This window comes from Lissotriton vulgaris, chromosome 9 (assembly GCF_964263255.1).
Source record: "Lissotriton vulgaris chromosome 9, aLisVul1.2, whole genome shotgun sequence".
NCBI classification, from domain to species: domain Eukaryota; kingdom Metazoa; phylum Chordata; class Amphibia; order Caudata; family Salamandridae; genus Lissotriton; species Lissotriton vulgaris.
The window spans coordinates 574700492-574719519 of record NC_141697.1 but is presented as its reverse complement, the minus strand read 5'-3'; the positions used below and the strand labels follow the sequence as shown (position 1 = coordinate 574719519).

The following is a 19028-nucleotide window of genomic DNA, read 5'->3' as shown; positions in this document are numbered from 1 at the left end:
CACATGCCTCTTGGGCTGATACTCCCATACTATCTGGGATACGGATGCGCAAGTGCTGCCTCAGTGCCCGGAGGAGGCCCGGGCCATTCTCCCATGCAGTGACAGATGGAAGAGATGCAGCTAAATTCACGATTCGATATGAGCTGGATACCATGGTCTCACTAGGTAAAACGTTTGCCACGTTGGTAGCCCATAGACGCTACGCCTGGTTGAGGACATCCGGCTTTTTGAGGGATGTCCAGTCAACTTTGCTGGACATGCACTTCGATGGCCATCGCCTTTTTGGTGACATAGCAGACTTGGCGCTGGAGCGCTTTAAGAATTAGGGGCTACAGACAGATCCTTGGTCCTCCATGCGTCTTCCCCTTCACTCCAGTCTGCTTTTTGCCCCTTTCGTGGCTACGGAAGGGGCGCCTCGCCACTTCCAGCCCAGTCTAGCCACTGGTACATGCAAGCTGCCCAGCCTCTGCATGGCCGCAGACGTGGGACCCAGCAACCTCGCAGGTCTGGGAGCCAGCGGGCGGCCAGCCCCTCTCCCCCGACCCCGCAGCAGCCTCCAAACCCTTCTAGTCGGACCCTTCAGGGCCATCAATGGCCAGTGGGTTGCAGAATTCACCTTCACCTCCCACACTGGCAATCCATTGTGTCGGACAGGTGGGTTTTGCAAATAGTCCCTTACTTCTGAATTACTCCCAGGCGTCAGATTGGATCTGGAGAATTTTTTCTTCTCCCCTTCGAGACTGCCCCTCCCTCCATGACACCGACTTTTGATCGCATGTCTAAGGATCATTTGGCACTTCTCCGCCAGGAAGTTTCTGCTCTCTTGGCCAAGGAAGCTATCGAAAGGGTCCCTGCTCCAGAAGTAGGTCATGGTTGCTATTCCCGCTATTTCTAGTGTCCAAGAAGGATGAAGGCCTGTGTCCTATTCTGGACCTCAGGGCCTTCAACCTCTTCCTCTGGGAAGAGAAGTTTAAAATGCTTACGTTGGCTCAGGTCCTGTCTGCCCTCGACCCTGGAGGCTGGATGGTGGCTTTGGACTTGCACGATGCCTATTTCCATATTCCCGCCCTGCCAGACCACAGAGGTTATCTACGGTTCATAGTAGGTCACAAGCATTTTCAGTTCACAATGCTCTCCTTCGGCCTTACCAGTGCCTCTCGGGTGTACACAAAACTGATGGAGGTGGTCACATCTCATCTGCGCAGATCAGGGTTTTCAGTCTTCTCCTATCTCAACGCCTGGCTGTTAAGTGCGGGCTCCCCCCAGGCTGTCATCTCCCAACTCCAGACTACAGCGGACCTCCTGTACTCGCTCGTGTTCACTATAAACATGCCAAAGTCACACCTGACTCCCTCTCAGACGCTCCCTTTTATCAGAGCTGTTCTGGACACAGTGCAGTGTCGGGCCTATCCTCCCGAGCAGGGAGTCTGGGATATTCTGGCTATGATGCCGATGTTTCAGCTTCTATCCCGAATTTTGGTGAGAATGACCCTGAGGCTGTTGGACCTCATGGCCTCCTGCATCCTGCTGGTGGATCATGCCAGGTTGTATATGCGGGCACTGCAGTGGGACCTGAACTTTCAATGGGCGCAGCATCAGGGGCATCTTTCCGACTACGTCCAGATCTCGGAGGGAACTGCAACAACTGCAGCAGTGGCTAAAGGACCAGGATTGGGTTGGCGGCAGGTCCCTCTCCCTTCCCCAACAAGAACTAACAGTGGTGACTGATTCATCCCTCCTGGGATGGGGCGGCCATCAGGGAAAGGCGAAGATCAGAGTAGGCTGTTCCCGGCAAAATCTAGCCTCCATATCAACCTGTTGGAGCTCCCAGTGATCTGCCTGGCATTCCTTCTCTCCCTCAAGGGGAACGTAGTGCAGGTGTTCACAGACAACACCGCCGCCGTGTGGTACTGCAACAAACAGGGTGCTCATGGGTCGTGGCCCCTATATCTGAAAGAGACGTTAGTGATAGATTCCTTACCTTAGAATATCCCCAGGCGTCAGACTGGATCCGGAAACTTTTGCGTAGCAGTACCCTTGCGCGTCGGTAGGTGTCGTCTGCGGCTCCGCGTCCGCCGTCGGCGTCGTGGGCGCCGTGATGACGTCGTCGGAGTACTTAGACGCCGCCTCTGCGTGCTGACGTCAGTTCTTCTTTTTTCCGCGCCATCCAGCGCAGATCTGGAAAGAGCAGCTACCCTAGTCAATTTTTGACTGAGTTTTTGGTGATCTTTTGATCCATTTCGAAGTCTGTACGACTCCGACGGTGCCGTAGGGATGCCCGGATTCAAGCATTGCGACGAGTGCGACCGTACCGTGTCGGTCACGGATCCCCACCGCCTGTGCCTGACGTGTTTGGGCGTCGACCATGACGACGAGGCCTGCTCCGACTGTCGGGCCCTTTCGAGGAAGGCCAGGCGGGAGCGGTCCCGCAGGCGGCTCGAACTCCGGCAGTCGGCCCCGCGCCGTGTGAGGTCCCGGTCCCACGGGAGGTCGAGGGACAGGTCGCTGGGACGGAGCCGTCACAGCTCCGGGAGTCGGCACCACTCCTCCGGGTCCAAGTCGTCAGGTAAGAAGCATAAGAAGTCGAAGAGGCATCATCGCTCTTCTGACTCCCCCCGACACTCGCGTGATGCGGCCGGGGGTTCGGGTGACACCGCCCACGCGGCTCCTCGGGAGTCGCGGGCGCCGCGTCCGGCCCCATACCCTCCGGTCCCTGGGCTGAACGCGACGCCGGAGGAGATTGAGCGTTTCCTCATGGCCATGAGGTCCCTTTCTCCTCCGACGGGCTCCGCCGCGCCTTCGGGCCCAGCGAACCCGTCTGGGGGCCCTAGTGGGCCGGGGGCTTCGACCCCGACGCCGTTGGGTGCTTCGGCCCGACGCCGCCAGCGCCTTCGGGCCCAGCGCCTTCGGGCCCCACGATCCCGACACCGCCGGTGCCCTCGAGCCCGGCGCCGCAGGATCCAGCGGCTCCGGCGCCATCGGCGCCTTCCGGCCCGGCGCCGCAGGGTGCCGCTGGTCCTTCATCGGGCTCTGGATTGTCACCGGTGGACCTTACGACCCCCCCCGGCGTCGGTCGGTGTGGTGTCCCCTCCGACGCCGTCCTCGGGCGGCGCCGTCCCCGATGCCTCCTTTCATTCGGTTCAGACGTCGGGACGGCGCCTATCGGCGCCGCTCTCGACGCCGTTTGGAGATTTTTGCTTCTACGAGCCGACCTCATACAATTACGACCCTGAATCTCAGGAGATGAGGGATGAGGAGGATTGGGAGGGGTCTGAGGACCCTCTGACCAAGGAGTGTCAGTCTAATATGGACTGGGCAGGAGACCTTGGGGAGGCCAGTGGCCTGGACACCTCTCCAGACACTGGATTTGTCGCTCCTCCTACCGTGGCTTCGGAGGAGGGAGCTACCTATGGTGTGGTGTTGACGAGGGCTGCCAAGGCCTTGGGCCTTGAGCTCCCCGTCGCGGCCGTGAGGACTAACCTCCTCACTGAGGTCCTTAAGCCGCAGTCATGCTCCATGGAGCCTCTGCTGCCGTTTATTGAGGCCTTTACGGACGTTCTTTTGGGCACTTGGTCCAGGCCCGCTACGGGTTCGCCCGTAGATAGGAACGTGGCCAGACGCCACCGCCCGTTACGGGCGACCCATGTTTCCTGTCCTCCCACCCCACCCCCGAGAGTCTGGTCATCCAGGCCTCTAATTCCCAGACTGCATTTCCGACGGCCCGCCGGACAGGGAATCAAAGAGGTACGAGAACTATGGCAAGAAGATCTTCTCGTCCCTTAGTTTGGGACTGCGGTCTTCCAACACTGCATGCCTCTTGGGCCGCTACACCCACTCTCTGTGGAAGACGGTGGCGGAAGTGCTGCCAGAGTGTCCGTTGGAGGTACGGGCCAAACTCGGCCAAGCCCTTGTGGAGGGCCGGGACGCAGCCAAGTATTCCATCAGGTGTGGGCTGGATACTACTGACTCGCTGGGCAGAGCGATGGCTACGACGGTGGCGGTAAGACGCAACGCCTGGCTGAGATCCGCCAATTTTTCGGCAAACGTCCAAAACACTCTTATGGACATGCTGTTCGATGGCCGTCGCCTCTTCGGCGACAAGGCAGACCACGCGCTTGAGCTCTTTAAGGACTCCAGGGCTACGGCCAAGTCCTTGGGCCTCTCTGCCCCGCACCAGCAAACGGGTGCCTTTCGCTCCTTTCGTGGCCAGGGAAGGGGCGCCCCCACACGTGCCGCCAGCCACTTGCCGCAAACTGTCGTCCAGCGCGGCGGTGGCCGTGGAAACCGCCGTGGTGGCGGTCGGAGACCCAGGCGGAGTCAGTCCACGCCTGCCCCCGCGGCATCCACCTCTAAACCCTCCTAGTCCGTGCTTTTCGGCCCAAGTGACGCCAGTGAGAGGCAGGGTTCGCCATCACCTCTCTCACTAGCGCACTGTCACTTCGGACAGGTGGGTGCTGCAGATCGTCCGAAAGGGCAACTCGCTCCCCTTCGAGACGACCCCTCAAGCCATGCCACTGCAACACCACCGCACATCGGGGGATCACTTGCGGCTCCTGCAGGAGGAAGTTTCGGCCCTCTTGGCCAAGGGGGCCATCGAGCGCGTTCCTGGGCCAGAAGTAGGACGTGGTTGCTACTCCCACTAATTCCTGGTACCCAAGAAGGGCAAAGGGGGCCTACGCCCTATCTTGGATCTGAGGAACGTCAACGGCTTCCTCTGGAAGGAGAAGTTCAAAATGCTGACACTGGCTCAGGTCTTAGCTGCCCTAGACCCAGGAGACTGGATGGTAGCGTTGGACTTGCAGGACGCGTATTTCCACATCCCCGTCCTGCCGTCCGACCGGCGTTACTTGCGGTTCACGGTAGGCCACGAGCACTTTCAGTTTACCGTGCTCCCCTTCGGCCTTACCAGCGCCCCACGGGTGTTCACGAAGGTGATGGCGGTGGTCGCAGCTCATCTGCGCAGGTTAGGGGTGTCAGTCTTCCCCTACCTAGACGACTGGTTGTTGAAGGCGGGCTCGCCCCAGACAGTCGTCAGCCACCTCCAGACTACGGCGGATCTCCTGCACCAGCTGGGCTTTTCCATCAATGTGCCAAAGTCACATCTGTGCCCCTCTCAGAGGCTCCTTCTCATCGGAGCGGTTCTCGACTCGGCGCAGTTTCGGGTTTGTCCGCCCGAACAGCGGGTTCGGGATATACAGGCTCTGATTCCGATCTTCGGGCCTTTATCCCGAGTTTCGGTCAGGTTGACGCTGCGGCTTCTGGGGCTGATGGCCTCCTGCATCCTTCTGGTGCATCACGCACGGTGGCAGATGCGGGCTCTGCAGTGGGACCTGAAGTTTCAGTGGGCCCAGCATCAGGGCAACCTGTCCGACCATGTCCTGATCTCGGAGGGCACTGCGAGACAGCTGCAGTGGTGGCTCACGGACCGCGATTGGGTCAATGGCAGATCCCTCTCCCTTCCCCAACCGGAGCACGTAGTTGTGACGGACGCGTCCCTCCAGGGCTGGGGAGGCCACTTGGGAGAGGCGGAGATCAGAGGACTCTGGTCTCCGGCGGAGTCCCGGCTCCATATCAATCTGTTGGAGCTGCGGGCGATTCGTCTGGCACTGAAGGCATTCCTTCCGTCTGTCCGAGGGAGTGCAGTGCAAGTGTTCACGGACAACACCACCGCCATGTGGTACTGCAACAAACAGGGCGGAATGGGGTCGTGGACCCTTTGCCAGGAGGCTCTACGCCTCTGGCAATGGCTGGAACATCAGGGCGTGACTCTGATGGTTCAACACCTGGCAGGTTCTCTGAACGCCAGGGCGGACGAACTCAGCCGTCAGTGCTCGATGGATCACGAATGGCGTCTGAACTCTTTCGTGGCGCAAGGCCTCTTTCTGCGATGGGGAGAGCCTTGGTTAGATCTATTCGCCACCGAAGAGAACGCGCAATGTCATCAGTTCTGCGCGTTGGAATTTCCAAGGCGGCACTCGCTCGGAGACGCTTTTCGTCGCGAGTGGAGCTGCGGTCTGTTGTACGCCTTTCCGCCTATACCACTTCTGCCCAGAGTGCTGAAGAAGATGAAGCGCGACTGGGCACAAGTCATCCTTGTGGCTCCAGACTGGGCACGAAGGTACTGGTATCCCAAGCTACTCAGTATGTCAGTCGATCCCCCGGTTCGTCTGTCTCTTCAGGAGGACCTTCTGTCGCAGCAGCAGGGGACGGTCCTCCACCCGAACCTGTCCAGTCTCCACCTCCATGCTTGGAGATTGAGCGGCGACAGTTGAGGCCATTTGACTTGCCTCCTGAAGTCTGTAACATTATTCTGGCAGCCAGGCGTCCCTCCACAAAGTCGGTATACGCCTGCAGGTGGAACAAATTTGTGGCATGGTGCACAGCAAAGGCGGTGGATCCCCTCAATGCCCCTCTTTCTGAGGTTCTCCTCTTTCTTCTCTCTCCTGCCCAGCAGGGCTCTGCTCTGGGCACTGTCAAGGGCTATCTTTCAGCTCTTTCAGCCTTTCTAAGGCTGCCCGACCAACCTTCTTTGTTCAAGTCCCCTATCGTTAATCGATTCCTGAAGGGCATCACTCATACGTTTCCTCCTGTTCCCTTCGTGATGCCTCAGTGGGACTTGAACCTGGTTCTTACTTTTCTGATGTGCGCTCCCTTTGAGCCACTTCACAACTGTCCTCTTCGCCTTCTTTCTTTGAAGACTGCCTTCCTGGTTGCCATCACCTCTGCCAGGAGAGTGAGTGAGCTCCAGGCTCTATCCTGTAAACCTCCTTTCCTTTCAGTCCATCCGGACAAGGTTGTGTTACGGACAAGGCCCTCCTTCCTACCCAAGGTAGTCACGGCCTTCCACATTGGGCAATCCATCACGTTGCCCACCTTCTTTCCGCCTCCGCACCCCTCGAGATAGGAGGAGCGGCTACATCGTCTGGACCCAAAACGTGCGCTCTCATTTTATCTGAATCGCACACAACAGTTCCGGGTGGATGATCAACTCTTTGTTGGGTACGCGGGCGCTAAGAAAGGGAAAGCGGTGCACAAGCGTACCATCTCCCGGTGGATTATCTTGTGCATCTAGGCGTGTTACTCCTTGGCTAAGAAGGAACACCCTGTTGGGCTGAGGGCTCATTCCACTCGAGCCACGGCCACTACAACTGCCTTGGGCCGAGGTGTGCCCTTGCAGGACATTTGCCAGGCGGCTACGTGGGCCTCGATGCACACGTTTGCAAGACACTATTGCCTGGACAGTAAAGTCCGGAGGGACGGCTACTTTGGCCGTTCCGTCCTCCAGGACTTTCTGGTGTGATTATTGGTTCGCAGACCCACCACCACGGGGATGGTATTGCTGGGGTATCTATTCTAAGGTAAGGAATCTATCACTAACGGGTCTCTTTCAGATGCACAAGTTACTACTTGTGTAACAATATATCTGTAAGAGACATTAGTTAGTGATAGATTCCTTACTGACCCACCCATCCTCCCCGTTCTGCGAACCGATATCTAGGGTTAAGGTCATCCCCTTTCAGGGCCCTAGTTTCATGGCATCAGTGTTGGTTTTTGTCATGGCTCTGCGCTTCTGGCGCGGAAATGCTGTGGCTAAGAACTGACGTCAGCTCGCGGAGGCGGCGTCTAAGTACTCCGACGACGTCATCACGGCGCCCACGACGCCGACGACGGATGCGGAGCCGCAGACGACGCCTACCGACGCGCAAGGGTACTGCTACGCAAAAGTTTCCGGATCCAGTCTGACGCCTGGGGATATTCTAAGGTAAGGAATCTATCACTAACTAATGTCTCTTACAGATATATCGTTACACAAGTAGTAACTTGTGCATCAAGAGTCTTCGTCTTTGGACATGGCTGGAACATCATGGCATGACCCTGGTGGTTCAACACCTGGCAGGTTCTCTGAAAGCCAGAGCGGACAAACTCAGCCGTCGGTGCCTGGTAAATCACGAATGGCGTCTTCACTCAGAGGTGGTACAAGGTCTCTTTCAGTGGTGGGAAGAGCCTTGGTTAGATCTGTTCTCCACCGAAGAGAACGACCAATGTCAGCAGTTTTGTGCATTAGAGTTTCCAAGGCGGCACTCGCTCTGCGGCGCTTTTCATCATGAATGGAACTGCAGTCTCCTGTACGCCTTTCCACCTGTACTACTTCTGCCCCAAGAGCTGAAGAAGATCAAGATCGACCGGGCCTAAGTCATTCTTATGGCTCCAGACTGGGCATGAACAGTCTGGTACCCCGAGCTCCTGAGCATGGCCATCGATCCTCCGAACCGACAACCCCTTCGGGAGGATCTTCTGTCTCAGCAACAGGGGACGGTGCTCCACCTAAACCTGTCCAGCTCCCACCTCCTTGCATGGAGATTGAGCGGCGACAGTTGACAGCTTTTGACCTTTCGCCAAAAGAGTGTAATGTTATCTTGACAGCCAGGCATCCCTCCACTAAAACAGTATATGCCTGTCGATGGAATAGGTTTGTGGCATGGTGCACAGCAAAGGCTGTGGATTCCTTCTCTGTCTCTCTTTCTGAGGTTCTCTTGTTTATCCTTTCTTTAGCCCAGCAGGACTCTGCTCTGGGCACTCTATAAGGCTATCTTGCAGCTATTTCTGCTTTCCTTCGACCATCAGATCAGCCTTCCTTGTTCAAATCCCTTATTGTAAACAGATTCTTTAAGGGCATTAATCATCTCTTTCCTCCATCTCCGTTCATAATGCCCCAGTGGGACTTGAATCTTGTTTTAACTTATCTTATGTGTGCTCCCTTTGAGCATCTTCACAACTGTCTTTTCAGGCTTCTCACCCTGAAAACTGATTTTCTTGTTGCCATCACCTCTGTTCGCAGAGTGAGTGAGCTTCAAGCTCTATCCTCTAAGCACCCTTTCTTTTCTGTGCAGCGGTACAAAGTGGTGTTAGGACGAGACCCTCGTTCCATCCTACACCATTTCACATAGGACATACTATCACTTTGTCCACCTTTTTCCCACCTCCGCAGCCTTCCAAGGAAGGAGGAGAGACTCCACCGCCTGGACCCAAAGCATGCACTGTCTTACCTTGACCGCACAAAAGATTTCCGGGTGGATGATCAACTCTTCATTGGCAAAGTGGGTGCCAAGAAAGGTTGGGCTGTCCAAAAGTGTACCATCTCATGATGGGTAGTCCTTTGTATTAAAATCTGTTAGGTTTTTGCGAAAAAGTAACCTCCTGGGGGGGCTGCATGCTCATACCACTAGAGCTGCGGCAGCAATAACTGCATTGTCACCTGGAGCCCCACTTCTTGACATCTGCCAGGCGGCAACGCGGACATCTTTGACACGTTCACTAGACATTAATGCTTAGACAGCCAAGTCCCGGAGGGATGGCTATTTTTCCTGTTCTGTCCTCAGGGATTTTCTGGTATGAACTTGGTCCGCAGACCCTTTGGTATTGATGGAGTATCTATTCTAAGGTAAGGAATATATAACTAACTGTCTCTTTTAGATGAACAGGGGCCAGATGTAGGTAAATCTTATTTACTGACTCTAAAATACCGAATTTTACCGATTCGGTTTTTTAGATTCGGTAAATAAGATGTAGGTAATTATTCGGTAATTTTTACCGAATCGGAATGATTCAGTAATTACCGAATCGGTATTTACCAATTCGGTAATTGCCATTGATTACAATGGCCGATTTGGTAAAATTACTGAATTGTCAAGGGGGACAGGGTATCACTTTGACACCCTGTTGCACCCCTGATTCTGGCTTGTGTGCCATGTGACACACATACATGCTCTTAGGGCATGTATGTGTGCCACATGGCACAGGTGTACATGCACAGATGTGCATGTTCACAGGAATTTGTTATTTACCACCAAATAGTATTTGGTGGTAAATAACGAATTCTTAAGGGCCTGTGGCACTGTTTTAAGTGACACCTACATCTTGATTTACAGAATCGGTAAATTTACCGATTCGGTATTTTACCGATTCAGTAAATTGACAGATTCTGTAAATTTACCGATTCTGTAAAATTTAGGCCCCCTACATGTCAAACACCAAATACCAGTCGGTAACGGCCGAAATCGGCTGTTACCGACCGGTATTTGGTGTCCTACATCTGGCCCATAGTTACTTATTTTCGGTAACAATGTATCTGTAAGAGACAGAGGTTAGTTATAGATTCCTTACCACCCCACCCATCCTTCCCGCTCTGCAATCTGATTTCTAGGGATATGGACTCCCTTACAGGGCCCTAGTTGTGGCACACCAGCAGTCAGTGTCTTTTATGGCTCTGCGCTTCCGGTGTAAAAAGTTGTGTGAGAACTGCTGTCAGCACTCAGGGGCGGCATTTAAGTAGGCACCGCGACGTCATCCAGGTGACCACAACGCTGATAACGGATTCGCAGTTGACCAATGCCAGGACGCGCATGGGTACAGCTAAGAAAACATTCTCCGGATCCAGTCTGACGCCTGGGGGTAATTCTAAGGTAAGGAATCTACAACTAACCTATGCCTCTTACAGATACATTGTTACCGAAAGTAAGTAACTTGTTCAATAGGCTGCAGCCTCAGCCGTAACAGTAGAAAAAGTAGAACAATGCGACCCCCCACAGCCACTAATTTTGCAGCCGGAGAAATGTAAACAAAAACAACGGCAGAAACAGTCTAGAATTGAGTCTAGAGGAAAAAGTGCCAGATAATGATGAAGATGATTATGATCAAGTGAATCAGTTGCATTCATTCTTCAGTAGCGTAGACGATGATGACAGTAAAGAGGATTAGAATGCTGCTATATGCAAAACTGCCCCGGGAGCATGACAGTGATTCAGAATGGAATCAGTTCAACACTCCTAAGGATGCCAACCCTAACCCTGTGAAACATACTTCTCCCCAAGATGACATTGAAAGGTTTCATTCCCTGATAGAGAAGGCCTCAGAACATTTTAGTCTGCCAGTCTCTGTTGCAGAGAAATCATATTTTTTGTTCGAATTTAAAGAAAAAATGCACAGAGGCATGAGGTCTGTTCCCATATTCCATCAACTATGGGAAAAAGGTTTGTTTATGCAGAATCCAGAGACTGCTTCAGTAAGTCTAAAATTGAGAGAAAGTACAAGGCCAAAGAGGACGCAGCAGGATGCATTCTGAATCAAGTTTGAACTGAATCGGTCATATCAGCAGCAGCACAGTGCAAGTCGAGAGATTTGTCATTGCCATGCGCAGTGCCTACAGACAAAGAAAGTAGGAAATGGGATTCGATGGGAAAGAGAGTCAATGTGCTGGCAGCGGATGCAAGTAAAATTGCTTAGATAACAATGGGTTGCAAAAGATGCCTTTTGGTTTAATATGGTATGTCGTAGGTTGACCATGTATTGCTGTTGGAAAGTAACCAGAGTTCCCAAGCTGACGACGGGCAATTATTTAAGTATATGAATGTATGAAAGATACCAATGCTGAAGAACCGGAGTTACAGGAACGTAACTTAGTACCTTAATTTGTATGAAATATTATACAGTATGGTAACAGCCAAAGCTTTTCACTCCTATATCACAACAAGCTTCTTCAGGGCTGTAGATCAAAGTTGCAAAATTAGGTCATCTTAAAACACATGTAAATATCTGTGTACTATATAAATACATGAAAAGGACAAAAGAGGACACAGTTCAATATGTACTATCAAACATACTCAGAAACTGGTTGGAGAGAAGAGCCAGTTGCCACAATTAGGAAAGCCTTGTGTATAGCCTGCAATTGCATATATTAGCTTGAGTACAACAATGGATTTAGAACAACCAGACATTATTCTAACCCAAGTCCCATTTGTTAAGGAAGTAAAAATAGACAGACCAATTCATGCTACAGCTATTATTTGGGTGTTGAAGGGGATACCATTGTCAATCTCTACTGCTCCTAGACGTCCACCTCTATTTCATAAAGTGACAAATTGTCTGTAAAACCTCCCATCTGAGTTGTAGCAGCACACCACAAGGTGGATCCATGCTTGTGGATGCGTTGCCCCCTGAGCCGCTTTCCCTTTTCAGAAAGGCTCCAGAACTAAATCTTTGCATTGTGGACTGCTGCTACCTTAGGTGCCCCAGTGTAGCCGACTCAATGAAATGGAGAGCTCGGGCAAGAGGATTTATATATCAAAGCTGTTTGCAGACGGGCATGCAGTTTTTCATCACATACGCACCAAGACAGTACTAATGTGAACAATTGGCAGTCCAATTGTGCGTACCATGAGAGAGTAATAATTTGGTATTCAGGTGAAACTTAACATAATTTGGCAATGTGGAAACAGGCTTAGCATTGGCAAATTCCAAGGCAATGTAGAAATTATAGTGCCAGGGGAATGTTAAACGCTAGGACAATGTGGACACTGACATCAGGCAGTATTTGCAAAAAGCAGCGACCCATGCAGGTAAGAGCGGTGGGGTTGGTGGGGGGAGATTTCGACAGATGACGACGAGGGAAAATTAATTAATTATTTAATTTTCCCTTGTGGTTGTCTGTCGAATCCTCCCCAACCCGACCCCACCGCTCTTACCTGCAGGGGACCCCCGCTGTTTGCAACTCATGGACAACCCTACTGTCTGACCATGCAAGTTCATTCACTGAAACGAAAAAAGCACCCCACTGCAGCCTATGCACCCCAAACCTCTGTAGCAGGATGCACTACTCCAGGAACAACGCGAGCACTAGTCTTTTTTTCGCATAATAAATCTCCTGTGACAGGCTATCATATTGAGCAGAACTCTACCATACCTGAGTAGCAACAATGGAAAATTAATTATTATATTATTAGCTGAGCACTGAAATACATAAGTAGTTCCTACTAAAATGGAACATCTGGGCAACACTTCATTTGGCTACTAGCAGCATGTAGCACCAAATGTGTGCGTGTGCACATCAATACGTGCAGACACACACACACATATTATGGGTTGCATACTCGCTGAGGTTTCTAAGCTTAACTAAAAAGTAAGCTGATCCCTATTTGGAGTGGCCTTTGAGAGTGCAGAGCCCTTGCCCACTCAGTGATCCAAATACCAACTCCAGTGTCTGGAGGGTTCCTTAATTCTCATACCTAGGTTGCACAAACACTGCTCCTTACTAATACTGCCACATATGTTCATAATCGGACTCTAAACATTGCCTAGTTTATAGCCAACCACGTAACTTTGTGCAAGAATAAAATCCAGTTCTTTAATTACTTCATTGTCATCATAAGGTTCTATTCAGAGAGAAAAGGGTATTGTTAGTAGCATTGGACAAGATTAGTCTGAGGTAAGAATGACCTTGTTCACTACCAAAGTGTTATGTGGTTTCAGTTCTCCTATAAACAGTGCAGTGTTTGGAGTTTTAATATAAAGATCAAATGTGGTACCATTGCTATAATAATAATAAAACATCTTGTATAGCGCCTGGTTACACTAGGAACAGTGTGTCCCCGCGCTGTATAGACAAAGGACTGGGCCGCTCCAGAGAGAAGAAGAAAAGAGAAGTTGGGAGGCAAAGACAGGATTGCATTGCCTGTGTAAACTAAGCGCCAGTTTTTGCTGGAGGTCCATCAAGTGTTTGAGGACTCTCCAATCTAACCAGTCTGTCTTGTAAAGAATGTTTAATGGGCTCTAATTTACATTGTAACAACAGTGACCATTATTTTTTGACTTAGCAAATGGTGTGTTGCTGTTGGCAGAGGATTTTCGAATGTCATTTGTTTTAATTGAGACTGACAGAACTTCACCGAAAGCTCCAGGGGTTGTTGGGCTCATTTGCTTCATGGCATATGGGGCTGCAATTCAAAATATTTCCTGTTTTTTTTTTAGTTTGCAGTCCAGTCCTATGATGGTAGAAATAAAGTGATTGAAGTCAAACCAGTCTAGAGTTTTTGTTAAAATAGGGAAGTTTGAGCAGCTTAGCCTAAGCTGCTTAGGGCAAGAATTGGTGTGTTAGATAAGGAAATAAAAGTGTTGACCTGAGGTTTTGGATTTGGTGGAATAATCTAATACAGTTTTTAACAGCGAGATGAGATGATGGTATGGGTATGTGTACATTAAGGGTTGCATGATCTTTTAGGGAAAGCATGGGTGTATGAAAAGTGGAAATCAATATTTTCAGGTAGGTGGATTTGGTGTAGTTGAAGTGTGAAGATGTATCATCCACTGATAGGATGAAGCAGTGTGTAAGTGTTTGTGCATTAAGACCTTAATATTTTGGGTCAGAAGTATTAACATTTTCAGCAAACCTTTTTTTGGTCTCTACTAAACCAATTTCAGGAGTCAGTAAAGTTTTATAACTGTTAAAATAGGTTTAGAACTGGATACTGAATCATAACCTGGAAGGGGCATGTACTTTTGCAACCAGAATTCCGGTCACACGCAATTGATAAGTTACTGAGTTGGACTGTGAACTTATTAGTGAAAGAGAAGGATTTCCCACTGAACTCCTACCTCTTTGCAAATTGGTGTGACAACTTCAGGGAGCGGGCGAGAGCGGAGGGGTGGGGGTGGTATGCAGTGGTCCAGGGGACCTCTGCTTTGTTGAAATGTTTCAAAATTGAAACATTCCGATAAGTAAGCCAGGCAGCTTTTATGGAATAAAAAGGTTTTCAATTTTGAAAAGCAATCACAGGGATGGTGGTCTGCTTACTCTTGCAGACTACCATCCCTGTGATTGTAGCCAATCGTAGTGGGTCACAACTTGTGACTGGCCTTATTTAATAATATTTAGCAGGTTGGTCTGCGAGCAGTATGATTCAGTATTTTTTTTTTCAAGCAACCCATTAGTACATAGGTTGGCTTGCAAAATCAGATTCCAGTCACAAAAAGACGGTACTCAATTTGAGACCACGTTTTGAGATTGGAATATTTATACTGGCCCTATGTCATGTAGTATTTCTGGCTTACTGCGTAAAACAGGTCAGCTTTCAAAGCCATTTTCCACCTGAATGATGCTGCTGTCATTACAGTTTAGAGGTCTTACTTCTGGGATTGCCTATCTGTAGGGTGCTGGTAAGAGCTGTTAAAAAATCATTATACAATGTTAAAAATTGCATTTTCTCTTCTTTTCCAGCTCATCAGATCCTGAATAAAGAAAAAAGAAAGCACGAGGGTTCTAAGGAGATAGCCTCCATATTAGGAAAAAATTCCTCTCCCCGCAAAGTGGACATTTGTCAGAATGAGGCAGGGAGACTGACGGAATTCACCGGAAAGGTTGAACATAACACATCAGAGGAGAGTGGGCTAACAGATGTACTGGAGCCTGATAGAACATTATTGCATGGGTCCCATAGGGACTCTGATGTCTCACAGCCAACACTGAAGAAACAGTGCTTTGCAGTAGATCTTAATGAAATGAGGCCTCTGAGTACAGAAGAGGTGGCCTTAACTTATGAACATGGAGAGACCTTATGTCAGACCGACAGAAGAGCCTCTGCTGGAGCGCCTTTGAGTTCAGAGGAAAAAGGCCAGTGTCTGCCTGCAAGCAATGAGTGGGGTGGTGGATTACAAGCGGAGGACCAGGCCCTGCAGACTGAGCTGTCAGAGTTGAAGCTGAAGCTGAATGAACTGTCAGAGGAATCAGAGTTGAGACAAAAGGCGCTCTTCGAGTCCAGTTTGAAACTGAAGCAGAGCGATAAGAAGTACACCGTGGAGACTAGGCGGCTAAAGAAGCAGGTGATGGAGCTAAAAGAGAAGCTATCTCATCTGGAAGGGGATCTGGCAAGTGAGAGGCGCAGGTCAACTGAGCATCAACAGGCGGGCCAAGCATTGGAGGATGAGTGCAGGCGGCTCTCTGCAGTACTGGAAGCCAGGGAATCTGACATCCAGGAGAAGGAGATGGTTATTAACCAAATGCAGCATGACCTGAAGGATCACAATAATATCCAGCTGGAGTCCATAGGAGGTGAAGAACCAGCAGTACTAAAGCACAGTTGTGGAGAGGATCCCAGAGAAGTCCATGGACTGGAAGGCAATACTACTAAAGACCAAGAGAAGTGTGGAAGTGACCTACTAATGTCTAACAACACTTTAATGACTCAAAAGGGATGTGAAATGAAAGTACTCAATGAGAGAATAAACAGTTTGGAAGAACAGCTGAAATCAGCCCAGGACTATAATAAATTCTACCAAGATGCAGAGGAAAGGAGTCAAGACGAGAAGGCACTCCCCAAACACCAGAGAGAGACAGAGCTGGAAGGCATGGATCAGAAAGTGAAGGAGCTTCAGGTTCAGTGTGAAACACTCTCTGTGGAGAAGTTGGAGGCGGAAAGCAGAGCTAGTGGAATGCAAGAGAAGCTCAACCACCTGCAGGCCACCATTAATATGCAGACCCAGCAGCTGACTCTGGCCTTTGAGACTCAGACTCAGAACATTGATGACTTACTGCAGAGCCTGGAGGAAAAGGAGGCTCAGATTGCCAATCAGAATGAAACAGTGGAACGGTATAGCCAGTGCATGGCACAGCTACATGCTGAAAATGTGAAACTGCTTACGGCCAAGCCCGAGGTATCACCAGATAAATCTTCCAGAGCTGCGGGAGCATCAGATCCTACTGTCTTGGAATATGCTATCCTCTACCCTAAGCAAGGAACTTTGGAGAACGGCAGTCCGCTGGTGATAGAGGACAGTTCAACCAAAACAAATATAGCAAGCTCTGCACAAGAAATGAAGCTTAGCAGCAGCTTGCAGCCAAATGTTGTAGAAGGCCAAATGGAAACCTGGGCTATGGATAAACGAGAGGTTACATGCCACAGCCCAGGAGGTACTGAAACAGCCCAACTTTTTGAGTTGCCCTCTTGTAAGCAGATCATGGATTTGGATCTGGCTTATCCAGAAGAAGGGAAAAGTCACCAACTGGGGAAACAAACTGAGGTAGGCATTCAAAAAGGGGGCCAAGAAACAATGTATCCATCTGAGATGTCCCTGCTGGATAAGGATGCCTGTCTTTTACCTAATCCAGCAGAGAACCTGGTAAACAGCCATGTAGATGACACCTCAGGAAGAATGCCACTGATTAACAAGATACCAGCAGCATTCACCACAGTTGCCACTGGCCAGGGGAATATTAGTCCCAGTCAAGAAACAGGGACTGAACCCTTCAAGCTGGAGAACCTGCACAATAGGTGTATGTTGCTTGCGCGTGAAAGGGACATGTTGAAACAAAAGCTGCTGAATCTCGAGCTACCCTCAGGTGCAAAGGAGTGTTCTGCTAACCTATGGCCAGACACAGGGAAGAGACGACCACAGAAAGAACTGGGGAATACCGACGGTCCAAAGAGCGACTTGGAGAAATCACAAAAGAATTGCCCTGCAATGGCTGTCAAAGCTGCTGGCCTGCCTGAAGCCCAGGGAAAGGACCATTGGTGTGTGCTTCAGGAACAGTTCAACTCCCTCCAGCGGGCAGTGGCAGAGGCTCAGCACGCTGAATATATGGATGCACCATCCCTTGCCTACGCAGACCTTCAGCATCAGGTATTGTTTCAGTTAAGGGGCAGCATTTCAATTCGGATGGGTATTTTAAAATGGGAGTTTTGGGTCTAAACAGACAGTAGCATTGTATAGCAAGCAGACAGCATACATAATGTAAATGTATGGAGTATTTTTATCCACAGAGTCTCCCATGCAGTTGCAAGCAAGACTAGGAACAGCTTTACAAAGGAGTATTGCTCCATAAAATATTTTCAGTTTGACTCCTTTGTGTGGATTACCTGTGTGTGTCCAGTGTCTGCAACAATCCAAGTATAACAAAATGTTCCCATTCAAGTTATGTTTTAACTCCTCTCATAAGGACCGAGGGATCAGCTTCTCCAGGTGCATCTCATGCAGTATCTCCATTTTCTGCTGTCTTCCCTTCAGGAAGAATGTATTTTTGAATTTTCTTTCCTTTTAAGAGAATGATCAGAAATAGTAACATTGCCGACACCATCTGCTTTAGGCGTTGCACTGGGTATTGGATGAAGACAGTGCGCAGAGACTGATCTACAAAGAGCCAATGTTTCACAGCTGAAAAATCCAAATGTGAGCTCCTGCCCTTCATTGCTATAGTTCATCAGAGATTGTAGGTAAACTGTCAAGGTGACTTTTGGGTTTATCATAGGACCGAAGCTTTAGCATCTCTGTAACTGTAATTCCATATCAAAGGTGTGCTGCTTTGATCAGTAACATTGTACGGGTTGCCCCCCGAATTCTCATATGTCTTCCACTCACTAAATAGTGTACACTCCAGGTGCACAAGAGCACCTCTCTCCAGGAAAGCACTCAACTGTAAGTCTTGGGGACCTGAGGCAGTGAACAGCCTTTTCACCTCTGATAAGGCTCTCAAGGTGCCATGGAGGAGGGTGCCAGTGTCTGCATCATGCTGCACAGGATTGAAGCAGACTGGCTCAAATAAGATTTTTACCAAATATCCCAAGAAGTTTAAGAGGGCCTCTGTCTTCAGGGAAGATTGACAAAACCTGTGTCCTAGGGAACCTTCCTTCCATCATAGTCTAGACCCTCTTTCTGCCAGTGTTTCATACACCAACCTTGTACCATGGACCTCAGTTGATGCATTTGCACTGAACCAAAAAATATATAAAACACTCCTTTTTATCCTCAACAAGAGTAAAAATACAGAAGATGAAACTTCTTTACTTCTTTCATCTATACTAATATAATAAAGAGAGAGCCCAAACCTTTGAGGCGGGTAATCTCAGGAACAACAGCACCAATCACAACACCCAATACAGCGTTGGAAAGGGCAGTTGCAGCAGAAGGACATAGGCTATGCAGACGCCCACCATATACATTTAAAAGGTAAAAGAACCGTGCCAGCAATGTAGTCCCTTGTGGGCGTGTCTGCGCTGTGCTGTGGGCGTGTGCTGGGGGCGTGACAAACGCTGGGGGCGTGTGGTACGTTCCGCCCTTCATGCCATGTCTCATATTGTGTGCTAATCCCACCCTGCTCCCTTTAAATACCCCTGCACCCCATAATCATAACCCATCCTTACTTCTTAAAATACCCAAACACCCTTAAACACTAACCCATCTTAACCCTATAAATATACCCTGTA

General features: G+C 50.0%; 1 protein-coding gene across 3 annotated transcripts in view; it reads left to right on the top strand.

Annotated features, from left to right (window-relative positions):
- LOC147691857 (uncharacterized) overlaps positions 1 to 19028 on the top strand; it is a 496690-nt gene that overhangs the window by 361220 nt on the left and 116442 nt on the right. For all 3 annotated transcript variants that reach the window (XM_086938132.1, XM_086938131.1, XM_086938133.1), the window contains exon 12: positions 15050 to 17448. In XM_086938132.1, coding sequence (XP_086794258.1) covers positions 15050 to 17448 — 2399 coding nt within the window. The remainder of the gene's footprint in view (positions 1 to 15049; positions 17449 to 19028) is intronic.